This window comes from Canis lupus, chromosome 16, assembly GCF_003254725.2.
Source record: "Canis lupus dingo isolate Sandy chromosome 16, ASM325472v2, whole genome shotgun sequence".
NCBI classification, from domain to species: domain Eukaryota; kingdom Metazoa; phylum Chordata; class Mammalia; order Carnivora; family Canidae; genus Canis; species Canis lupus.
The window spans coordinates 25,527,191-25,549,950 of record NC_064258.1 but is presented as its reverse complement, the minus strand read 5'-3'; the positions used below and the strand labels follow the sequence as shown (position 1 = coordinate 25,549,950).

The 22,760-nt window shown below is 48.1% G+C and overlaps 1 protein-coding gene across 5 annotated transcripts in view; it reads right to left on the bottom strand.

Annotated features, from left to right (window-relative positions):
* ZMAT4 (zinc finger matrin-type 4) overlaps nucleotides 1–18,069 on the bottom strand; it is a 356,108-nt gene extending 338,039 nt beyond the window's left edge. The window contains exons 1-2 of one of the 5 annotated variants that reach the window (XM_025438949.3): nucleotides 12,219–12,495; nucleotides 5,748–5,981 (exon numbers count right to left, since the gene is read on the bottom strand). Coding sequence is in view for 1 of the 5 variants with exons in the window: in XM_035699721.2 (XP_035555614.1) it covers nucleotides 11,345–11,349 (5 nt within the window). In the remaining 4 variants the exon portion in view is untranslated. Of the gene's footprint in view, nucleotides 1–5,747; nucleotides 5,982–11,344; nucleotides 11,440–12,218; nucleotides 12,496–17,671; nucleotides 17,864–17,901 lie in introns of those variants that run through there. The other 4 variants (XM_025438880.3, XM_025438812.3, XM_025438744.3 and 1 more) reach the window with 4 other exon arrangements.
* Between the last annotated feature and the right edge of the window lie 4,691 nt (nucleotides 18,070–22,760).

The window sequence follows — 22,760 nt, the reverse complement described above, 5'->3', positions numbered from 1 at the left end:
AATTGAGTACTCTGCCTGGAAATCATAGAGACTTGGGAAAGTCATTTTGTTTTCTGTTGTTGCTGAAAGCTCTTTAACTCCTTTTTACCTAATTCCTAAAAAACAAAAGAAACAGAATACATGTGTGTTTGAACACATTCAGGGTTTTTACTTATGTCTAAATATAACTGTGTGTGTGTGTGTGCGCGCGCGCATGCGCCTGTAGAGAAAGAGAGAGAGAGAGAGAGATTTTTCTCCCAAGACTTTCAGTGGGTGGCAGGAAAAAAAATCGGCATCATGCCGGCATTATAGCTGATGTTTGGTACTATTTATAGAGCCGGCCATGGCCATGTCAGATCTTTAAAAGAAGAAAACATCTGGGTGCATTCCAAAGCAGAGAGGAAAAACCTAAGTCACAACATATTATACAGCAGAAGGCTGCAGCTTTACAAAAGTTACAATTACATTTGCTAAACATAATCCTATACCTCAGAGGATCTTCGGGAACCTTATTCTGGTGCTCAGTGTAATGAAAAAAATTACACAATAGTCATCGTATTCTCAAGTTTAAAAAAGCTCCCAGGTGAACGAGTGGTTTCCAGAGGGCAGAGAACACACACTGCCTCAGCGACGGGCCGCCAAGTGGCCAGTGGCCACCAGCAGGCAATGAAGAGAAGCAGCCTCATTGAACTCAAGTCAGCAGCTGCGCTGACGTTCCCAGCAGGGCCAAAGTTAGAGCCAAAAACATCCCTTCACGCCCCTCACTGGAAGGCGGGTGGCACCCCCTCCCTGCCCCAACTCGCAGAGATGTCATAAGGATGAATTAAAGAAAAATATTTAAACTTATATAACATTCGGGACATCTGCACTAAGAGAAAAAAAAAAATCACTATTTCTACAATATTTTGCAGACCTAAAGCGACAGTGTCCTACTTTAAGCAAAACCAATATATTAAAAAAAAAAAATTCCAGATTTTGAAAGATATATATCAGAACTAAATTGTCCAATGCATAGGAGAGAGTAAATTCCATAGAAGTTGAGGTCTCTGCTTTACTCACCAGGGAATACCCAGCACCTAACCCCAGTCTTGACACATTACATATCCTCAAAAGGTATTTGTTGAATAAAAGAATTATTTCTATTAAACAGTCCGTTCCATCAGTACACTTAATGAATTATAAAATTTGCAAACATTCTGTTCAGATGCTCCATCCTTCAACATGCGGGAAGATATAGGTACCATAGGGGAGACGGCCCTCTAACATGGCCCAGACTTGGGGACCACTGTGTCCTGTGAGACGCCTCTGCCCTGGACCCGCTGCCGCTGCCAAGTGTTTTCCTACATTCGTCCCTGGCATCTTCGGCCCCCGTGTTCTAGAAGCATTATGTGGGCAGGGCTGCTGTTTGAAGATCCTTCTTCCTAGTTTCCCAGCGACAACCATAAGGAAAGAGGGCAGCAGGTTCCAGTCTGGCTATGGCTTTGGGAGTGACTAGATATGTGGGTTGTCACCATCTGTGGCTCCCAGGAAGCTAATGGATTTCAGGGCTGAGAGCAAACCAGGGCAGGCTATCCCCTCTGCTTAGTGCTCTCTTCACAACATACCTGCATCTGCTTCCACTTTTCTAAATGTTTGTTTTTAGCTACAAAACACCTGGTGCTTCTGCATTGGGGAAGGGGAAGAGAAGGATCCCTACACAGCCTCTTAGCAAGCTTCCAAGGATCCACAACAGGCCTGATCCCCAGAGAAATACTTCCCGGAGACAGCAAACACCTAATCCACTCAGGCTACTGGATATCTTTCCATCATTTTTTATTACTTTTACTATAAAAAATTAATAAAAGCTCACTGTGAGATATTTAGAGCTGCAGAAGAAAATATAAAAAGGAAAACAGAAATCATCCATAATCTGGTGAGAATTTCTGTTAGCATCTCGGGGTACTGTATTTCATCAGGCAGTTTAGAAGATATTTAACCTACAGCTTAATGGACATGGCACTAACATTCTTCAAATATTTTTATTTTATTTGGCTGCCTACTACTCCACTGTATGGATGTACCATAGTTTCTTTAACTAGTTCCCTGCTGTGGGGGAAAAGTTGATTCCAGTGTTTCAGAAAAGTTAAGAGCACCACAGTGTACACTTTTATAGACACAAGCTTCCTTGCATCTCTGATCGTTTCCTTAGGATAGAATCTTAGAAGTAGATCTAAAGTACAGAACTCCCCAAAATCATGCTTACCAGAAAGGTTGCACCAATTACAGTTCTAATAATAGGACTTTATACCATTCTATCATATCTCCATGACACTGAGCAATGTCATTTTTAACCTTCAGTAATTTTATAGCTGGAAAAATGGCATCTCATTTCCATTTTGATTAGCACTTCTATTATTGTTATTATTGGCACTGTTATCAGTGGTAAGAGCTCAACCGGACTTTACGTCACTGCCACATGGCATCCTGGCAAGGCAGGCCCTCTCCTCCTCCTGCCACAGAGAGAAAAACTGAGGCCCAACTGAATGATCCTTCACAAGGTCAAACAGCTAAATTTTGGAGCCAGGACCAGAGCCTGACTCCAGAACCCCATCTGCCTAACCATTCTACTCTACTGATTAGTCATAGAATCAAACATTTTTCTGTGTCTGTAGCCACTGTATTTCTCTTTCTCTGAACTCTAGTGAATTTATTTTTCTGTGTAGAAAAACAGCCTTCAGCATTTTGGATGTTTTGACACTATAAGCTTGTGCCAAGATTCACACATCACCCCCAACCTCTCCTTCCTCAGCCCAACCCAGCCACCTACCCATCTCCCCACACGTCAAGTGTGACACATCAAGTGTCTCCTCTCTACGTTGCAAAAAAGTTTAAACTGGCTTCACCTAAGCCCTCTAGAGATTACTCAGAATGCCCTGGAATTTAACTAAACCTAGACTGAGAAATATACATTCACAGTCAAAAAAGTGATCCTCAATATCAACCGCATGGAACCAGATGGCATGCAAGGGTTTGAAAACACAGCCCTCACAGGGGCGCATCCTATCAGAGCATCCATTCCTTTCCTTGTAGGAGGCAGAGCAAGAAGTGTTCTCCCTATGCAGAGACAGGAATATCTGCTGACAGAGAGCTCCCATGTCAGAGACACCCGCCTACCCTGCAAACAGCCCCGCTCGGACAGCTGAAAGGGAGCTGGCTAAGGGGGCTCCCCTCCTTGGGAACCACCTAGTTACCTGCTTGCCTGGAATTCATGCTGCAGGAAAGTTCTGCAGGGTCATATACCAGCCTTTCGCCTGCCTCGGAGCTCACTCCGCAACTTGCAGCCATCATTTGCTTGATTCAGCTCAGGTTAGGGAGATGGATAGGATTTTCCCACAAATCACTTGATTAGTGTGAGAAATCTATGCTCCTGCTGTTCTAAGCATTGCAGGGATTTTAGGTTCCCTTTAAATCTCTCTGAATAGTATGGTTCTTGCAGCTTTCAGAGTTTGTTTCCCAAGATTTCTTTTTTGAAGGCATGGCACTATTTGGCAATCCTATATTGTTCCTCCCTGGTACCTTGACCAGCAATATTTCGGAAGAAGCTCCTGAGCTCTGAAATTCAGAAACAGTATTCCAACCTTTTTACTAATCACTCTAAGATGGCTACTGCCACAGAACCACATGGAATCCATGACCTGGCTCCTGCCCACCCTAGCCCATGAGCCTGACCCATCCTGGCCCATCCTTAGAAGAGAAGCCACCCTTCCACTCGCACCGTTGTCACCCTGTATTCCTACAGATTCTTGCACACTTGCTATGTTATAGGCACTACGCTGGATACTTTTTAGCCAGTACTCCACTTAATCCCTACAACAAATCTATGAGATGGGTATCACCAGGTATTTGAGAGCTGGGGAAACAAAGGTTTGGAGCAGCCACATGGACTCTCTGAGCCAGGCCTGTGGAGATAACTTGGGTTTGGATAAACTCCGGGTCCTTACACCTCTGCACTTCCATTTTCTCTGCTTCATCTCAGAAAGACCACCGGAAATAAGATTTGGAGAAAAGTTGGATGTGTCCTCCTGCCTGGTAGCCCCGAAACACAAACTCCTTACTGCCGTTATCGCTCCCACAAACAACCTCGTTCCCTAAGTGAGCACAGGGTTTGGGACCCCTGCCATCCAAGAAGAAGAGCATCCTCTCCAAAGCACAGAGGGGCCTGGTATAGTCACATATCCTATACACACGGGTTTTGTGCAAGGTCACGTCCCTCCTGGGGCCGCATTGATGGTGCATCGCAGACCCAACGCAGTCTCCAAGGTCAGCATCTGCTCAGCTTCTCTGCTGCATCTCTCATCATGCATTGTTCTCTTTCCTAAAGCCACCAAATCAGTGTCCTTCTACCAATCCCACTTGTTCCCTGGCCCATTTTGCTTGCTTTCTCCCTACAGGCCTCTAACTACAACTAAGGAGGTGTTCTACTTCTTCCCAGTCTATATGAACAGGTCCCTCTTCCCAAACTGTAGGGACTTCTCCAGGAGGCGGCCTCTCCATCTTTCCTCCCTTTGTCCTCGGGCATCAGAGAGGAAGACACCAGAGGGTTTGGCCCCCACTTTATGGGTTTCACCCCACATTCAGATCAAGGACCTTGGGTAGGTCCCTTCTCTCTCCAGGACAATATTAGGTAAAAATCAGGGAGAGGAATCTTCCTCCCATTCCCTCCTCTCTCCTGCCTCAGAAAAGATGTAAAAAAAAATAAGTAAGGAGTCTCAAATAAAAAAAAGCTTTAGGAGAAGAAAGAGAAAAATGCAGTGGGCCTTCCCTAACTGGCCCAACCCCAGGCCAGTAGTCTCTCTCACCTAGCACAACTGTCTGATCTCAGAGGAGGGATTGTAATTCCAGTGAGCAAGTCCATTTCCTCAAAATACAATCGTACCAAAAAAAAAAAAAAAAAGTAACTATGCATAGTGATGGATTTAACTAGACTTACTGTGGTGATCATGTTGCAGTATATTCATATATCAAATCATTATGTTGTACACCTGAAACTAATACAATGTTATATGTCACTTATACCTCAATTAACAAAAAAAATACAGCCACAAGAGCCACCTGGGTAGGCAGCTCCAGGCCTGCGGGAATCTGAGACTATTTTTTGAGGACTTTGAATCCACACCCTCATCTTGGCCTTATTAATTCAGTCATAATTCTTCAGAATTTACAGGGGCCCTATTACAGTGGGAAGCTCAAGTGGTAGCATCGGCACAAACCTTTTAATTTTGATTTAGAAACTCAGACCCTCTGTCCTTATCTCCCGATCCCCTCCTCCTGTGCTCAGGGGGCATCTGTCTCCACAGCCCTTGCCCAAGGTCCCCTCCCTACATCAGAGCTCTTGATCTTCCTTCCCAGTCATTGAGAAAATGAAGCAACAGGAGAGAGTCCCCACTCTGGCCGCCACCCGTCCCACAACACCCCTACCTACCCACCCAGCCAACTGCCTTGTGACCATGGCTGCCCTTCCCTCCCCTGGCTGTCCACACCGCCAGCCGAGCCACCCCTACCTCATTCTGGATCCGAGCCTCTCCCTCCCTCCCTCCTTCCAGACCAGGGCTGCGACAGTCCTCACCTGCTTCTCCTGCATCACCTTTGTGCTCTTGACTGGACTGTTTCCACCGTACACACACATCCCGGGATTTTCCCCATTTCAAGCACACACACCCCACTCCTCCATAGATTGTTTACACGAGCTATCTCCAACACCTCTCCACCAACCCCTCCAAGGCCCTCACCTCACACACCAGCAGCTCGCTGGCGGCCTTCCTGTTAATGTCTGGTTCTCAATCCACACCTTCGTCACAGGCCAGCACTATGTGATCTGCTGATCACACCCTCCTTGACGATGCTTCACTTAGTTTCTGAGGCAACCTTATCTCAGGGGCCGCTCTTCAGTCTCCTTTGCTGGTTCATCTTCACATCTTAGAACAAAGGCCAGCAAACAAGGCCCACTGGCCAGCTGCCTGATTCTGTAAAGAAAGTTTTACTGAACCCAGCCACACTCGAACATTTACATGTTGTCTCTGGCTGCTTTTGTGAGGAAAGTTTAAAATGTTTACTATCTGGCTTTTCAACAAAAATTCACCAATTCCTCTTCTAGATCTACAAGTCCTGGGGTTGCCAGAATTCAGTCTTTGTACCTCCTCTCTCTACTCACTCTTGAGGTTACCTCATCTGACCCCATACTTTAAATAGTATCAATACACTCACAGCTCCCAAGATTTTTCTCTAGCATAAACGTCTTCTCAACGTCATCTCTGAACTCTAGACTTATAACCCAATTGACTAGCAGGCATTTCATGTAGATGTCTAATATCTCCCCAAACAAAATTCTCACCTCCTGTTTCCTCCAATTTATTCCTTCCCCAGACTTTTCTATCTCATGCCAAAAGCCTTGGAATTCATCTTTGAACCCTCTTTCTCTCAAACCCTACATTCAATCTATCATGAAATCCCACTGGTTCTACCTTTAAAATATATCCAAAATCTGACTGTCCCACACCCCCCACTGTTAACACTAATCCAAGCCACCACCACCCCCAGCCCCCTCCACCAGGATCATTGCCTTCATATGACTCTCCTGCATGCCCTCAGGGTATGCAACATATGGCCTGAGTGACCTGTTTAAATCATACACCCTGTTACCTCTTTACTAAAAACTTACCAAGGATTTGATGAAGCCCCCCTTGGCCTCATGGCTACATCTGACACCACAAATGTCTCCAGCTTCAGGGCCTCTCCTGGCCTGGACTGCCCTTACCCCAAACATCCGCATGGTTCACCCTCCACAGCCCTGGGTCTCTGCTCCAGCGTTACTCTCTCACTGAGACCCTGCTGGACACACCCTCTCCACACACTCTCCCCCACTGCCTTGCTCTGCTTTGTTTTTCCCCATTTCACATATTGGCCTTCCTACATATTGATTGATTTGTTTGCCATCTGTCTCCCCTCACTGGAATATCATCTCTGGAAGGATGGGGACTGGGTCAGTTTTGTCCACTACTGCATCCTAAAATCTTAGAACTGTGATGATCAATTATCAATACTTTGAGCAATGAATAAATGAACACATAACATTTCAAAAACTCACATCCCTATTCAGAAAACTGAAGGATGAGGGAGAGAAGCCCATCACTTCCATCATGATGAAATCAAAGAGCAGGGCCACCCTCAAGCTCTCCCAGCCCTATAGCCTATAGCATCCCTCACCAACCTGTCCCAGGGAATGGACAAGTAACCTGGTCCCCAGCGACAAGGGGCCTGCCCACCAGCTACTCCCCATACCTGTCTGCAGAGCCTCCTGCAGGACGTTAGGAGGCAGGATGGAGAATTAGACAAGGGGCTGCTCTGCAGACAGAGGGAGCCCCATTCCTACTCTCCTGTAGCACCCCCTACCTCAGTCAGCAGGCGGGAACCTGGAAAGGGGGAGCCACAGGGCATGGCACAGGGACAGCACCAGGCTGCAATCCGCCACTCACCAGGTGTGTTACCCATACCATAGCCTCAGGTTCCTTGGTAAAATGAGGCTGACAACCAAATGTTTAGAAATTTGAAAATAAAGGTAGTCTCAGACTCTTTCTCCTCTTCTTTTTTGTGCCTCATCACACTTAAAAAAAAAAAATCTACAATTTAGAAAGAGGTTATGCCTCTGCTTTTTCAGTGTGCTAGTGAACATCCCTCTTGAGTTCCCTACCTACTCCCCATTCTACTCTCTTTTTCTTTCTTTTCCTTTTGGCTCATAACTTTTCCTTCCTCTCCTCACATTCTGAAGACCCTAAGTTCCAGGCAGGCAGGGGAGGACTGGCATCCCAACACCCCCTCCTGTCTTCTGGGACCCTACAGGGCAACATCGCTTTCTGCAGGAGCAAAGCCAAGACAGGCAGCAAGAAGGGGGGACTCTGGGGATCCCTGGGTGGCTCAGCGGTTTAGCACTGCCTTCGGCCCAGGGCCTGATCTTAGAGTCCCGGGATCGAGTCCCATGTCAGGCTCCCTGCAGGGAGCCTGCTTCTCCCTCTGCCTGTGTCTCTGCCTCTCTCTCTCTCTGTGTGTGTCTCTCATGAATAAATAAATAAAATCTTAAAAAAAAAAAAAAAGGAGGGACTCCTCAGGAGAACCCCAACCCATTCCCTCACCCCTCCCAGCAGCATGGCCCGAGCTCATTACACAGGAGTGAGAGATTCTGAAATCAAAGCAAAGCCTGGCGTAGGGGACATGCAAGGCACCTCTCCCATCAGTTCCTGACCGACCACAGGACCCCTCTGTGGCCCCCAGTATTGCGTGCTAGCTCTTGGCTCTGGATAGCCACTCACACCAAGAAGATCCTTCCTCTATCCAAATCAGCCTCATCCTTCACAGCTTAGGACCCCATGCCTCCAGAGCCTTCTGTGACCAGATTCTCTCTCACTGGCATCCACTTTTTTCAACACTTCCTGGATTCAGCCTCACAGCAGGAATCAGCTGAATGCACCCGTGTTCCAGACATCACCTCAATGTGTGCTAGTGTCAACTAACTCATCAAGAACCTGCCAGGGCCACACAGGTGCTTGCCCCACCCTGCTGCAGCCAGGACATGTGGCCACCAAGAAGCCCCTGTTGATTACAAGGTAGGGTGGTGTCTGTGGGCAGAAAATCTGGTTTGTTCCATGCTGGCTCTTCTGCCTACTGCCCATACGACCTGAGGCAAGGGGATTTGCCTTTCCGAGTATCACTTTCCTCCTGTGCACAATGGGGATAAAGATGCCTGCCCCATCCACCTCTGAGGCTTGCAAATACAAAACACCATACACATGTGCATTAGTATTAAAATAAACAGAGCAGCAAATCAGCCACGCGGCCCACATCACTCCTCATCCAGGCCGACTTTCCAGCAGGCCTCTCCACTTTTCCCGGTGAAGCCTGTGAAAGCCCAAGGATGTGCCCCTCAGAGCGGCCACCTGCCCCGCTGAAGGAAAGTGCCTCGGAGCCCCCACATAAGCCTGGACACACCACGGAGCCAGCCAGCTGTGACTTGCACAGAAGGCGAGACTCTCAGGCTACCCGGAGTCTATGCAACAAAGGAAAGCACCATGGGAAGCAAAAGCACTCTGGAAAACCAGCCACAAATGAGGCACTATGTCAGGAAGCAAAACCAGGAGGGCACCGCTGGAGACCCTCTGCACCCAAAGTCGCTCCTCTAAATATGACAGCTGTCGGGAGCTGTCGGTGCATTCCCTCAACCTTAATTAATAAGTGAATTAAGCATAAGGCATGGCTTCTGGGAAGGTAGCTCCACACCTTCCTGCTGGAAACCTGCCAGCTGTCCTCACTAGCACCAGAAGCTCTGGGGATCCCTGGGTGGCTCAGCGGTTTAGCCCCTGCCTTCGGCCCAGGGGATGATCCCAGAGTCCCGGGATCTAGTCCCACGTCAGGCTCCCTGCATGGAGCCTGCTTCTCCCTCTGCCTGTGTCTCTGCTTGCTCCCTTTCTCTCTCTCTCTCTCTCTCTCTCATGAATAAATAAATAATAAATAAATAAATAAATAAATAAATAAAATAAAACCTTAAAAAAAAAAAAAAGCAGCTCTACACAACAGCCCACTTTAGGCTCTGATGCCCACGTTCCTTGTCCCCGATCTCTGCCACTCACTAGATCTGTGACCCTGACCCTGACCAAGTCAGAGCCTCTCTGAGCTTCAACCTCTCCACTTAGGGCATCTGCAGGTGTGTGTGAAGCACGTAAATGCACCATCTAAAGGCTAAGTAAGGTCTGAACACCATAAGGGACAAGGCTGGGGATGTGTGTGGAAGGGAGAGGGGGGAGGAGGAGGGAGCAAGGTCGTCACTGCCAGTGGTCACCATTCCTGGCACAGATATCCTGCACCTGCAAACTCTCCAGCCAACTTTGAGCAGGGTAGCCCATGCTGCACTTCCTGGGGTGCACCTGGCTGACCTCACCCAATGCACCTAGGCAGCTGCCTCATGAAGTTTAAGGAGCCCCACAGTGCCTGACACGTCGCTACATGTATAGTCCCTGCTCACATTTATGGTTTGAATAACCGATTTAAAGAGCATGTTTTTCTGATGTGTAAACAATACATTCGCTGTAAAATTTTAATAAAAGAATCAGGTGTTTCCTAAAACAAGAGATAACCACCATTATCACTCTGCTTTATCATATTCCGTTCTATTTTTCATGACCGTATGCATTTTTTTTATAAAATTGTATTTCTACTCTATTTACTTTTAAACCTTTATGCACTTAATATATGTTATTAGCAATTTCTCATATTCTTATATATTATCAATGTACTTTTAATAGCTTCCCTGCTTTCCATTTGATGGATGAGCCATATTAGATTTAATTAATCCCCCCATACAATGTTTTGTTATAATGAATAATGCTGAAAGGAATATCCTTGATTAGAACTATTTTGCACAGCTCTGATTATTTCCGTAGGATAAATTCCTAGAAGAGGAATTGCTTGCTGGTTTAGAGGGTATATTTTTGAGACATGTCTCTCGTGTTTGCAAATGATCTTCCCACCAGCTAAGTCTGCAAATGTCCGCATCCCGGCATTCATATCAACACAGGGTGTATCGTTTTCATTTTTGCTCATCTGGTAGGTGGATAATGATATCTTGTTTCTAATGCAATGTTCTAATTATTACAGAGGTTGTGTGCTTGTATACCTTTTTCTGGACATTTGCATGCTTTTTCTCTTTGTTTGAACTATCTATTCACATCCTCTGCCTACTTTTCCATCAGGAGACAGACTGATTTTTTTTAATACTCCATGGGGAAGAGAATTAGTTCATAGCCATCTTTGCTGACCCTGTCCTCGTGTTTAACAATCGCTCCATTAAGGCATTAATGCTAATGTCTAGCTTATATCCTTTTCCTGTGACTGAAACCCATTTGCCCCCATCCTGTCTTCAGTGGGGGGCACTGCTCTCTGTCTCTCATCCACCGGTATGACCTTTCCTTGTCACCTGTCAGCTTCTCCAGAAGATGAAAAATTCCTCCTCATTTTTGCCCAATTGAGGATAACTTAGGAAGTCAAAGCATCACCCTTCGGTGCTGTCTCCTCCCCTTCCATTGCCAGGGTCTTCTTCAGGCCCTCATCACTGCTCACCTGGATGGCAGCAAATTACTTCAGGACCAGCCTCCATATCCCAGGCTGGCCCCCCCAGACCTCAATGCCACCCACCATTCCACCACCACTCGTTTGTCCTAAATGCAAATGGGACTGCCTTTTCCTACCTAAAACCCTTCTGCTCCTCCATTCGGCCAGCTGGTCCTTCCCTACCTGGGTACACTCCCACTCCCTCTCTCTCCTGCACCCCCCAAAAGCATACCTCATGTGCTCAGACGCAGCAACACCCAAGTATTACTCGTAGTGCTCTGACACACTGCACTGCTTCAAGCTTCTGAGGCCTGCCAGGGTGGCTGCCCTCCTTCTTGCCCCTCCCCATCCACCTGGGCGGGGAGAGGGGGTGGATCTTATTTAGTTCTCAGGTCTCTGTCAGGGGCTGCTCTCTCCAAGAGGCCCCCTCTGGCCATACTAAGCAAGAGGAACTGTGTGTGCCCTGCATTCTAGGATGTACGACCACCGTGCCCACCACACCTGACTGTGTCCTAGCGCGGTCTGTGCCGCTGAAGTCCCAGGCAGGCGTGTGAAGCCAGCTGAGTGTCCTGCTGCATGGAGAGGAACAGTGGCAGCAGGGTTGACACGAGGCTGCCCCAGGTGAGCTTGCCCATCTGTTTCCTCGAGGTCCTCTCTAGGGACCTGGGCTCTTTCACCTTCCAGGACAGGCTCAGCAGTCCTTTCTGTCCTTTCCTGGGCTGCGCCCCCCCTCAGTTTACCCAAACCCCTCCACCCTCCTAGCCTGTCTCACAATCCAGGCAGCCCGGCCCCCTGTGCCCACGGGGTGCTCTTCCCCTGGGCTCCTCAGATACCCACCCACCTGGCTGCCCCAGGAGCCGACACTCTTCCCTAGACAGGGTCCGGCTGGACAGGGACCCCACCTGTCCCGTTTCCGATGGACTCCCCAGGGCCGCCCTCAGCACTGGGCACAGAGACGGGGTACTGGGCAGCCCCTGCCAACCTCGAGCTAGCCCCGCAGAGGGACTGCCCTGGCGCTTTCCCTTTCACTCAGCGACTTACACACATGCGCTTCATTAGGAATTTATCGGGTGGTGCTCAACTCACCAACTCATCTTGCTCCTTACCTGGCTCAAACCCCTGCAAGGCAAAGCCGGCACAGCCTCTGCCTCATTCTCAAGAGTGTGAGGGAGTTTTCATCCCAGGGCTGCCAGTCAGACAGCAGCACCCCACTGCTCCCCTGGCCCCCCAGGGAGCCAGCCTCCAGGACCCAAGATAGCCCAGCCCCTGGCCGCAGTGTGCACCTTCCTGGGGCCTCCCCGAAGGCTCCCCACCACCCACAGGGCTCCAAGCGCGCCCAGGAGATGCGTCTGCCCGGTAACAGAATCAAGTCTGGCTGAAAGGAATGTGGCATTACAGCCCCACATTGTAGAGGCTTCTCTCAGAAGTGAGAAGCTGAATGAAAATTCCAAATTCTGTTTTGTTTTGCCCAAGTAATGGGTGATTTCAGGGCCTCATCCAGATCCTGTGCTTGCTGCGGACATCTCATTTCATTTATCCAACAAGATGCTAGAACTATATGCCTCAAGTCTCTCAGCTCCTCAAGATTCAGATTAAATAATATTTCTCACATCACACCTCCTGCTGCTCCTCCCACTATACCCCATCCAATCTTTTCTGCTCCAATTTCTGGCAGGCACTCCGCCAGCCCTGGCCCTTGCAGCAGCCCTTCCCAATCACTGAGGCTGAAGAGCCTGCTGTATGAATCAGGGGAGGTGGAGCCCGGTATATGGTGCTAGTACAGGGCACTCAATAAACACTGCTCAAATGCACGTGTCCCTGTCTCCACCATTTGGTTAGAGAAAAATTAGGAGCCCAGAAAAAGTAAATGGTCTATTCAATTTGGAAGCTGGAGAAAAAATGAGCTACAAAGCAAATAACACTGACTCAAAGGATAGAGGACCTTGATTCCGGTCCTGTCTCTGCCATCTGGTCAGTGTGTGAGGACACCAAGGCCCGCTGCCTCTCTGGGCCTCTTTGCCACATCTGGAAATGAGAGATTAGACTTAAAGGGAGGGCCTCACGCAGCAGACAGGCCCTGCCGGTTGAGACAGTATGCGGGGAGGGGGCCATGCAGGATGCCTACACCCCTTCCTGCTGTCCCAGGAACTTTGGCTCCCAGTCACTCTGATAGCCCCAGAACAGGGGTGAGGTTTCTGAGAAGCCACAAAGGGCTGTCCCAGGAAAGGGCCAGGATTCCTGGACCAGACAGCCCCTCCCACAGTCTCCTCTCAGCGCTCCGCCTCCTCCTCCAGCTGAATCTTCTGCTTATCCATTTCCTAAAGATCATCACGGAGGCTCTACAACCTTCCCTTTTTAACAACTCTTGCTGACGGAAAATTCTTCCTCATACCTAATCTAAGTCCATCTGCTGCAATTTCTGTCTATTTTCTCTCGTTCAATCCTACTGGAGATGGAGAACAGCTGGTCGCCATCCTCCATATAACATCCCCTCCTAAACCAAAACCAGTTATTACATCACCCCTCAGCCTATTTTTCTTGTGGCAGAGCATCCACCATCCCTCTGACCTGCCTTTACGGATTCTAGCTCTGAGCATCACTGAGCTCCGTGGCCCGCATTGGAGTAGGCTCCATAAGCTCCGAGTCCTTCTGGAGTTCTATCGTGCCCAGCTGGATCTAGGACTCCAGAGGCAACATCCAGAGAGAAGGGCAGTGCAGAAAGAGATCGATGAGAACATAGTCCAAGCCCCTGGCTTTATATATGAAAACACTAAGGTCAGAACACACGAGTAAGTGCAGTGCCCAAGGTCAAGTCTGAGGGATCGGGCTCCAGGTGCTAGACGCCAGATATTGCCGGCGCATTGTCCTGAGCAGCTGCAGCATGTCCTTGATGCGGCAAGAGCAGGACCAGCCTTCACTGAAAAGCAAAAGCCCACCACTGCCCAGGCACTCCCCTACCCAAACTCCATCTTCTGAATCCTGAATCCCGAGGCAGAAGTCTGCAACTCCACCATGAATGGCTCGGATTTCCATTAGGAACTCAAACACCACAGTCAGTGGCAACACTCTTAACTATTTACACCTTAGTATGAATAAGTAGATTTGATCCTATCTAACTCTTGCTACGGAGATTTAGAGGTGAGAAGAGAACAAAGAACAAAGGAACTGGGAGAATGACAGGCACGTTTCCCTGTTGGCTACTGTGTCTAGGGTCAGTCCTGTGCATGAGGGCTGATGGCAGGCAAGTGTCAAGACAGTGGAGCAGCGAGGGTCCTACCCGATGGAGTCCCTGCGCATCTAACAGGCCTGTGCTCAGAGCCATCTGCCCTGCCTGCCTCCTGAGGGGTCGCCGCACCACCCCAGGTGCTCTGGTGAGGTCTGCGTGGAACAGAACACGGTGAAGTCTTGCTTCACTGCTCCTGCAGGGCAACTCCAGGAGCATCCCAGAATTCTTGACTTCCCCTGGTTAACTGTTGGAGAAGTGAGGTGAGCAGGGTGTCTAAAATTAAATCTCAACCTCTAGGGTGCCCTTAAGTGACAGGAAGGAAGAATCAGAAGGAAAGAAAGAAAGAAAGGCACATATCAGATTTTAAGTAAGATCGTTCCTCATGCAATAGCTCCCGAGTGGGCAGGGAGGAAGGAGGAATGTGGGTGTAAGGAAAAGTAAGTCAAGTGAACTATTTACTAATAATTTAGGGTATGAAATTTCCCTAAGCGAAGAATTAAGGGGAAATAACCTTGTGTGATGAGCACATTTCAGAGCCTACATTTCAAAACAGCCTTCACCCCTGTGGTGAATAAAGAGAAGCATCATACTCGAATCTCTTCACCTTTCAGGGGATATTCCAGACTATTTCAAACCTCCAGACACCCCCCCCCAAATAACTGGGGAGTTCACAAGCAACCACCCAAGAAGAAAGAAAAGGTCTCAATGGCACTTAAAAACACCTGACACGATAAACATGTTTATTTGATCTCCCCAAAACCCCAAAATTAAATTTTAAAATAGAAGGACTCTGATAAAAAAAATTTTTTCAAAAAAAAAAATTTCATGTTTTCAACCCTATTCTCAGAGGACAGTTTTCTTTAATAGCAATATTGGCACAAAATGGTGAGATCAAAGTAGGTTGGCAAAGAGATTGTTAACTGATGTGTTTATGATGCAAAGGAATGACAGGAAAGAGGAACAGAAAAGTAAGGAAGGGACTTCTACTTGCCAGGTAAGTCACCCAGGGCTTGTATGAAGGCAGAAAGGGGCAATGCCTGCTCAGCATAGTAGTTAAAAGAGAGAAAGCCTAGTTGCCTAAACAGGGAGAAGAAAAAATGCAGATCTAAGGATCGTGCTTGTCCAGGGTCCTGGCTAAAGCTACCATGTTTGATGACATGACGAGTAACAAATTTAATTTTCTGAGCACCAATCAGTCCCTTCCCACATAAACAGGTGCCATGCTTCACAAGGAACCAATCAGCCTAACGCAAGAGACTGAATTCTCCAAAGTGGATCACAGCAGTGGGGCTGGATCCTGGATTTCATGCCCCATCCAAGGTGAAGTGGCAATGATGGTGTTTTGCATGTCATCAATTATTCTTCAGCTCCGATTATCCTTTTTTTAGTCTAGAGTTGTTATTTTAACAATCTTTGTTCCAAATGGGGAACTCCAAGGAAAAGGAATGGGGAGGAGAGAGAAGACAAGGCGAGGGCTCCAGTGTGTCCCACTTGCTCCCTCTGCTCCCTCCCCCCACCCTGCCTTTTTCCTCTCCCGGCATGAGTCACCATTCAGGAGCTGGTTTAAAAGCCTTACTTTGAATGTCCTCTATCATGATAGAAATCTAGCAGATCAGCATCAATTGAAAGGACCCTCAATTTTCACTACCGGTTTTTGGTTCAAGGCACCCCAGAAACTCAAAAGCATTTTCTGGTTTCATTACTACCTTCTGGAAAACCAAAGAGGGCCCCCTCTCCAACTCCCTCCACTCACTGGGGGCCTCCTCTCCTGGGCTCTCTGGGGTCACCTGCCCTAGAAAGACCACAGGAGAGAAGGTGTGTGGCCAAATATGCCCCAGTGGCAGACAAAAAGCTCAGTGTCCACTCCAGGCTCCCAAACACAAAGGCATAATTTGCAGGGCTGCAAGTTTGTTTTGTTTACTGTCAGACATGTGCAGAAGAGAAAGCTGACTGTATCCTGACCAAAGGAAAAAAAAAAAAAAAAGTCAGGCAGCTGTTTTTTTAACCATTGTGAGTAGAGCTCCGACAATAAGGACTCCCACCCAAAATAGCTGCATAAAGGAGCTGGAGGACCTGTTGTGGCAGTTAAAGAAGAATTAAAAGCTGAAAGTGATGTGTGAAGCCAGAGAAGGGTGAATGTCACGGGCACCTCAGCAGGAAGGATGTCATAGGGACAAGGGGTCGCTAGAGGTTCCCTCCCAGGTTGTTCACTTCTCGCCAAGACTGGGAATCAAACTCCCCAGCTTCAGGTCTAGGAGAGAGATTGGGGTGAGGCAATTCACCTGAGCTGCCCAAAGCCCCTGAGACTTTTAAGATCAGACCCGGACTGGCAGCTTCAGAGCATCCCGCAGGTCAGAGGACACACCTGGCGAAGTGCTGTAGGGCATTCGAATAGGAGCTGCCTGCGCCAAAGCAGGAAGTTCAAGACCAAGCACATCACCTTTCTCTCCATGGGGACCTCGCTTCCTAGGAGGCCTATCTAACACCTCTCACTTGCAGAAGCCCGGGGAAAGGAGTTTGCCCCGGACCCAAAAGCGGGTCTCAGAGCAAGGGAGGCCCTTGCGGTCTCACAATTTAGAATGCACGAGGGTGTTTTGAGGCCGAACCAGCTGCTGACCGTGGCGAGCTTTTTTGCTTGAAGAGCGATGATCAGAAACAGGGTAGACGGTGGCTCCAGCACCCTCTGGGGCGGGGACCTACCTGCGCACCTGCGGAGGCGGCTCCTAGGAGTCTGCCCCTGCCACCAGCCTCCACCCTTTAGAGCCACTGGCCTGTCTGCCCTGGACAGCCCTTCTCTGATAAGGGTGTAACCTTCACAGGGGATCCGTTGAGCTTCACCCCCTTTACTTCAGGACACACCAAGCCTGGAAAGCCTTCCGGTTTTCGGGAGCTATAATCAATTAAGTAATTTCTCTTCAAGCTCTGAGAACTGTGTCTCGTTGGTTTCTCACCAAGTTGTGTGTCACACGGATGCCCATCAGGTCAAACAGGACAGCCACCCACACCCCCGGGAGATTTCTTTTTCCACCAATATAAGGAACAGAGACAGAGCAAGCAAAGGGTGGGAGGGCGGGAGGAGACAGAAGTTTGAGGAAGGCCTCAAGTTGAAGGTCACGGAGTTAGGGGGAGGCAGGTCAAGGTAAGGAAAGGGGCAGACCCTCCGGCACAAAACCCACCCCACCAATCCTGTTTCTGGGCACCGGCCTCGCAACGATGGGTCGGCCAGGAAGCCGCGCATCCAGGGGTCCCACTCCCTTCACCCCACGAACCTGGATGCACCCCCCGGCCGTGCAGTCAGTCACCTGGCCCCTGACCAGTCCTATTTCCACAGACCTGAGTGCAGCTAATTGAGAGAGTAGTAAACAAAGCCAGTTCCCGGCAGCGCAGAAGTTTTCCAGATCGTCAGCTGGTTCTCATCCCGACAAAAGACGGCGATCTCCCACCTCTGCCGCGTCTCCCGCCCTAAACTTTTCTCTTCTTCCCGCAATTCCTCTGCCTCTGCCCCCCGCCAGCCGCGGAGCACGGCCGCAGGAGCAGCCCCCCCGGGGCGCGGGCGGGAGTACCTTCTCGGCGGGGCGGACGGGCCGGCGGCGGCTGGAGCCCGCGAGCGGCGCAGGACGCGGTCGGGGGAGCCCCTGAGGACGACGCCTTCCCGGCTCGGCGACCAGACCTTTCGGCGGCGCGGCCCGACTGTGCGAGCGAGGCACTTGGCAATTATCTGCGGGCGCCGACGCCCCGCCCCCTGCTCCCGCGATTGGCTCTCCGCGCCCGGGCAGGACCGCATTGGCTTCAGCCGACCTCACTCATTGCTTCGGCTCCTACTATTATCTAAGCCATCAAAGGAAATAATTCCGTGTTTCATTGACAACCTGTAAGGCTCTCCTCGGGCCCCGGGGTGGGGGCAGGACTGGGAGTCCAGGGGAGGGAGGAGGGGAGAGTAGAAAAAGTGTGGGGGGGGGGAGGAGAGCTCGAGAAGGGGTGGGGGGGGAGAGAGGGAGAGAGAGGGAGAGAGATGGAGCTATCAAGCAATCAGATTCTTGCTCCAGCATTTTAACTTCCACAAAACAGAGCCCATAGCAACAATTTTCTGGCCTTATTCCCCACCCCCCCCCGCCCCCAAACTGGTGCCTGTTCCTGAGGGCAGAGAGAAATGTAACAGCGGGGTTTCTGCCGTTGTCAGGCTCTGGAAAGCAGAGCTAGGGAAGGGCTGAAGAAATATAGTGATGTTTAGCCCGGGGCCACCTTGGAGGGCATGTGAAGGTCATTTTAGATTATTTGGGGGAACAAATGAGGCGCCTTCACTGGAGTTGGTCCATCAGTTCTTGGACTCACGCTCCACGGAAGCCCCCAACCTGGGAGCCGATTTCCCTTTGCAGGCTATGCAGAGTCTGGGAAGAGCAGCACTTAAAGTCAGTGAAAGTCTGGAATTCCTCACTGTTCTCGCTGGGAGGTCCAGAGAGACAGGCACGCCGGAGCTCACCATTCTGTTGAACCCTCACTTTGGCTTATTCTGACCTGGCTTCAATTCGTGGTTTAGACCTGTGTCATCCGCCAAGGTGGGGACGGCTTACGCATTTCCTCTTGTTCAACCAAAAATCATAAAGCACAAAGTCTGGCCTTTATTTCCCTAAATGTATTTTTTCACCATATGCAAAGATGCTAATTGGTAGGTGAATCTTTTTTAAGAAGAAAAAAAGGGGGTCTTTTAAAGAAAGCCCTTAGAACGTCAAGTTTCAGATTCATTAGAAAACAAGCCTTCACCTTCTGGGATCAACACATCTTTGAGCTTAAGCTGTACTTCCAGTTCCTCTCCGTGGCCTTGTAGGTCAGCAACCCTTATCACCATCTGCATCCTTGGAGGACGATGGCATTACCCTCCTGCCTTGTAGGGTGAGCTTCTGCATTGTGGGTACATGTCTGGCTTTCCTAAATATATTGCAAGCTCTGTAAGGACAGAGACAGCCTCCTTTATATCTTTATAACCCCACAGACAGCACCCAGCACCCAGGGGTGGGATGACTAATAAAAGCCAATCAAAACAAAAAGTGTGAGTGGCACTATGCCCCGTGGAATCATCATTGCAGTGAGCTCTCATCCAGCCGGGGCAGGGTGGGGAGAGGGCCCAGCCTGGAGTCCAGGAGGCGAAAATTTAAGACTGACACTGTCACTCCAGCACCTCAGAAGTCCCTCCCACCTCTCAGAGCCTTGGTTCTCTCTAGAAAATGAGGCAGCTCTTCATCAATGCCTTCCTTCTCCCTCAAGCATTAGAAGGAAATGAGATGTGGGATGCACATTTTATTTGTGAGACATATACCTCCAAATTAAGTCATTTCCATAATGGCTTTGCAAATCTCAGTATAGCTAAAAGGAGAGTGACCATATATTAAGAATGAAAAACTAGGACAGGGGATGTAGCAAAATATTTGTTTTATATTTTATTCATTTGTCTAGGTGAAATTCTTACAAGGATGCAGTGATGAAATTAAACTTAGCTATTCATTTAAAATTGACACTGCCCCAGAAAATCTGGCATGTTCGGTCATGGTGTAAAAACCATAAATAACACCTTTATGATTTAAGCAGTAAGATTTCCACATCCAAGAGAAAGCAGGCTTCAGCTTTGTTCCCTCAAACTATCCTTCCGTCCCCTGTAAAAAAAAAAAAAATATATGAGAAATAAACTAAATTATTAGAACTCTCCTGAGCATCTATCAAAAGTTCAGTTGTCCTTAAAGGAAAAGGAAAACATTTCAAGTGATTTTCTAAAATGCTTTGTCTAAAACAGCTTGTCCTTACATGTACTATTTGCCTTTTGAAGATGAGTGAGAGAGAGCTGCAAACAGTTGTTTATGTCAGTGCCTTTTAAACTGCCTGGTCATAAAATATTCTCTTTGAGAGAAGGATGATCCCTTTGTGTCCCATAGATCAACTGCTTATTTCTGAGAGTTAGAGAATGCATATTAAATATGCAGATTCCACTGGCACTTACATTTGTATTAAATATCAGCTTCATACAATTTAAATGCACTGGGGTATGAAATGTACGGAATTCAATTCTGTGGCCAGTACCCTGGTAAAGTAGTCCATTTTGACTTAACAGTTTCGGTGCATTAGTGGTCTGCGGGGCTTTGGGGGCTTCATGTTCCACTTTGAGTAATTAAGGAAAGTGGGTTTCTTTATTAAAACACAAATGAAATAGCAACCGCTGGAACTATCACCTTCTTGTGGGTAACCACTTGCTACAGCAAATCACCCTGACCTTCCGTGTGAGGCTGGAGACACCCTGCGTTTACGCTTCTGTTTATACCATTTTCTCAGTTATCATTTATTTATGCCAAATTCCGTTCCTAAAAGGGAGAAGAGGAGAATAAATCTAGGCAATGCCAAGAAAGAAGGAAATGTGTGAAAACAGGAGGGGGAAAAAAAGAGGGTGACTTTCAACACTGCATCTTTGCTAATTGAGTTGAGCCACACAATGCCATTTCAGTGAAAGCATGATATTAGCAGGATTTCTTACAACCAGCATTGGATGAAGGAAAGGTTTTTCAGAAAACTTCTCCCAGCACAGCTCCCTAAGTAGAGAAACTTGGAGGAACATACTCACAGCTTTCCCTTCCTGCTGATGGCTGTTGTGAAACTTGATGTAATCTAATTCCCTCTCCCTCCACCTGCCCACTCCACCCCCCCCAATCAAACCTGTGGAGCCAGTGACATTTCCACTAAGTACGAGAGGGGATTGTGGTTGCCAGGAAGGTGTCAGTCACCATGAACCATTCTTAATGATTTCATTAATTACTAATGAGTCTTCAGAAAGTTGGTATTAAAATAGACAGGGCTTCATGAGGTTTGAAGACAGTAAGGAACATTTTATTATTTAAAATACCCTGCTAAATAAAAACAGGTGATTCTGGTGGTTCAAGTTGTGGTTATACTTACTTATACTTAGTGAGCCAGAGTTGTAAATAACCTAAAGCAGAGAGAGAGAAAGACAGAGACAGAGATTTGCAAGATTAAATTGCCTACCTAAGTTCTGTTTTGCTTCAGTTAAATTCTTCCTAAGAAATATGGAGCTAAAAGCTGTCATTAAATATTGTCCAGCAGTGCACCAACTGACACAAGTTGGAGCACTGAATTAAGAAGGTCAGCATGCCTTCCTTGAGGCTAGCTGATCCATGTGGCACCCAGCCCTCTTCCAGAATACAGGTCCGCACACGTGGACGCAGCTGTTGGACCACCTGCCTACGAGAACCCATGTCCTAACATAGACGTTTTCTTGAAAGGACCCCTTGAACATGTTGACAATACCTGCCACAGATTTTCTCTCTTGTAAATCAGAGTAAGAATAATTATTTCTATGGCTGTTGAGAGAATGGTGGCAAACCACGTACAAAGGATCACAGAAATGTCCTGCCACTTGATATTAAGCAGTGACGTCCTGGCATGGGCCACTATGAATGTGATGCATAACCATTTCGCTCCACGAGTCCAGGATGTCAGATCAGCTCTTGGATTGAGACCAGAAGATGCTTAGGGGGGCAGAAAATACACTCCAGGCACAGGGCACAGCTTTAGGCAATGACACTTCACTTCCTCCTGCCTGAGGATATTCTCAAACTGCCCCATCGACATATACCATGTGGAATGGAGTACCTGGGGTATGAAAGTGTCATCCAAGTGATCTGCTGCAACCCCACATTTTTTTATGTATGCATATTTTATTATGAAAGTCATGCTGATTTTGTGTTCTACTCCAAAATACATCCGTTTGTTTTAGTATGGGAGTTAAAGAACGATTTGCCCCCAATAGTTGGGTAATTCTGAATTTCTAGGAAGATGCTTCACACATATGAGTAGCCTGGGGTTTGAGAAACATAGGCCTAAGTAAGATTCCTGGCCTCCCCTCTGTCTGACTTCTGCAGTTAAGTGACACCTGGTTCCATCTCACCTGTCTAACCTCTTCCACCCCCATCCTCACACACCCCAGCCCTTCACAGCCACCTCCCATTCAAGCTCATTCTGGCCTCCTGATTTTCCCCTGGCTGCTCCTCACATACCACCATCTCCTAATGAGACCATAGCCAGACTTCAAGAGCCAGGCACCTCTCTCCTTCCCTCAGACTCCCATCTGCTTTGGCTGTTTCAATTTCCCCTTCTGGGCTACTCTCCAGAAGACAGGTGCTGGTTTCCTCTGAAACAACTTCCAGAACACTAGCTTCCCTTAATTTCTCCCCACTAAGACCCTCATCAGTTTGCTGCTAGAGTTATTAGCCTTTCAGCCTATGTCCTTAAAGGCTCTGACTCATCTTAAAAGGAAGTTGACAAGATTCTATCAGGTTCTCTTTAGCCACCACCCCCTATCAAAGAAAACAAAAATCTCCTTTCTCCTCAATGAGGAATGCTTCTGTTTTACCACCTAGTTTAT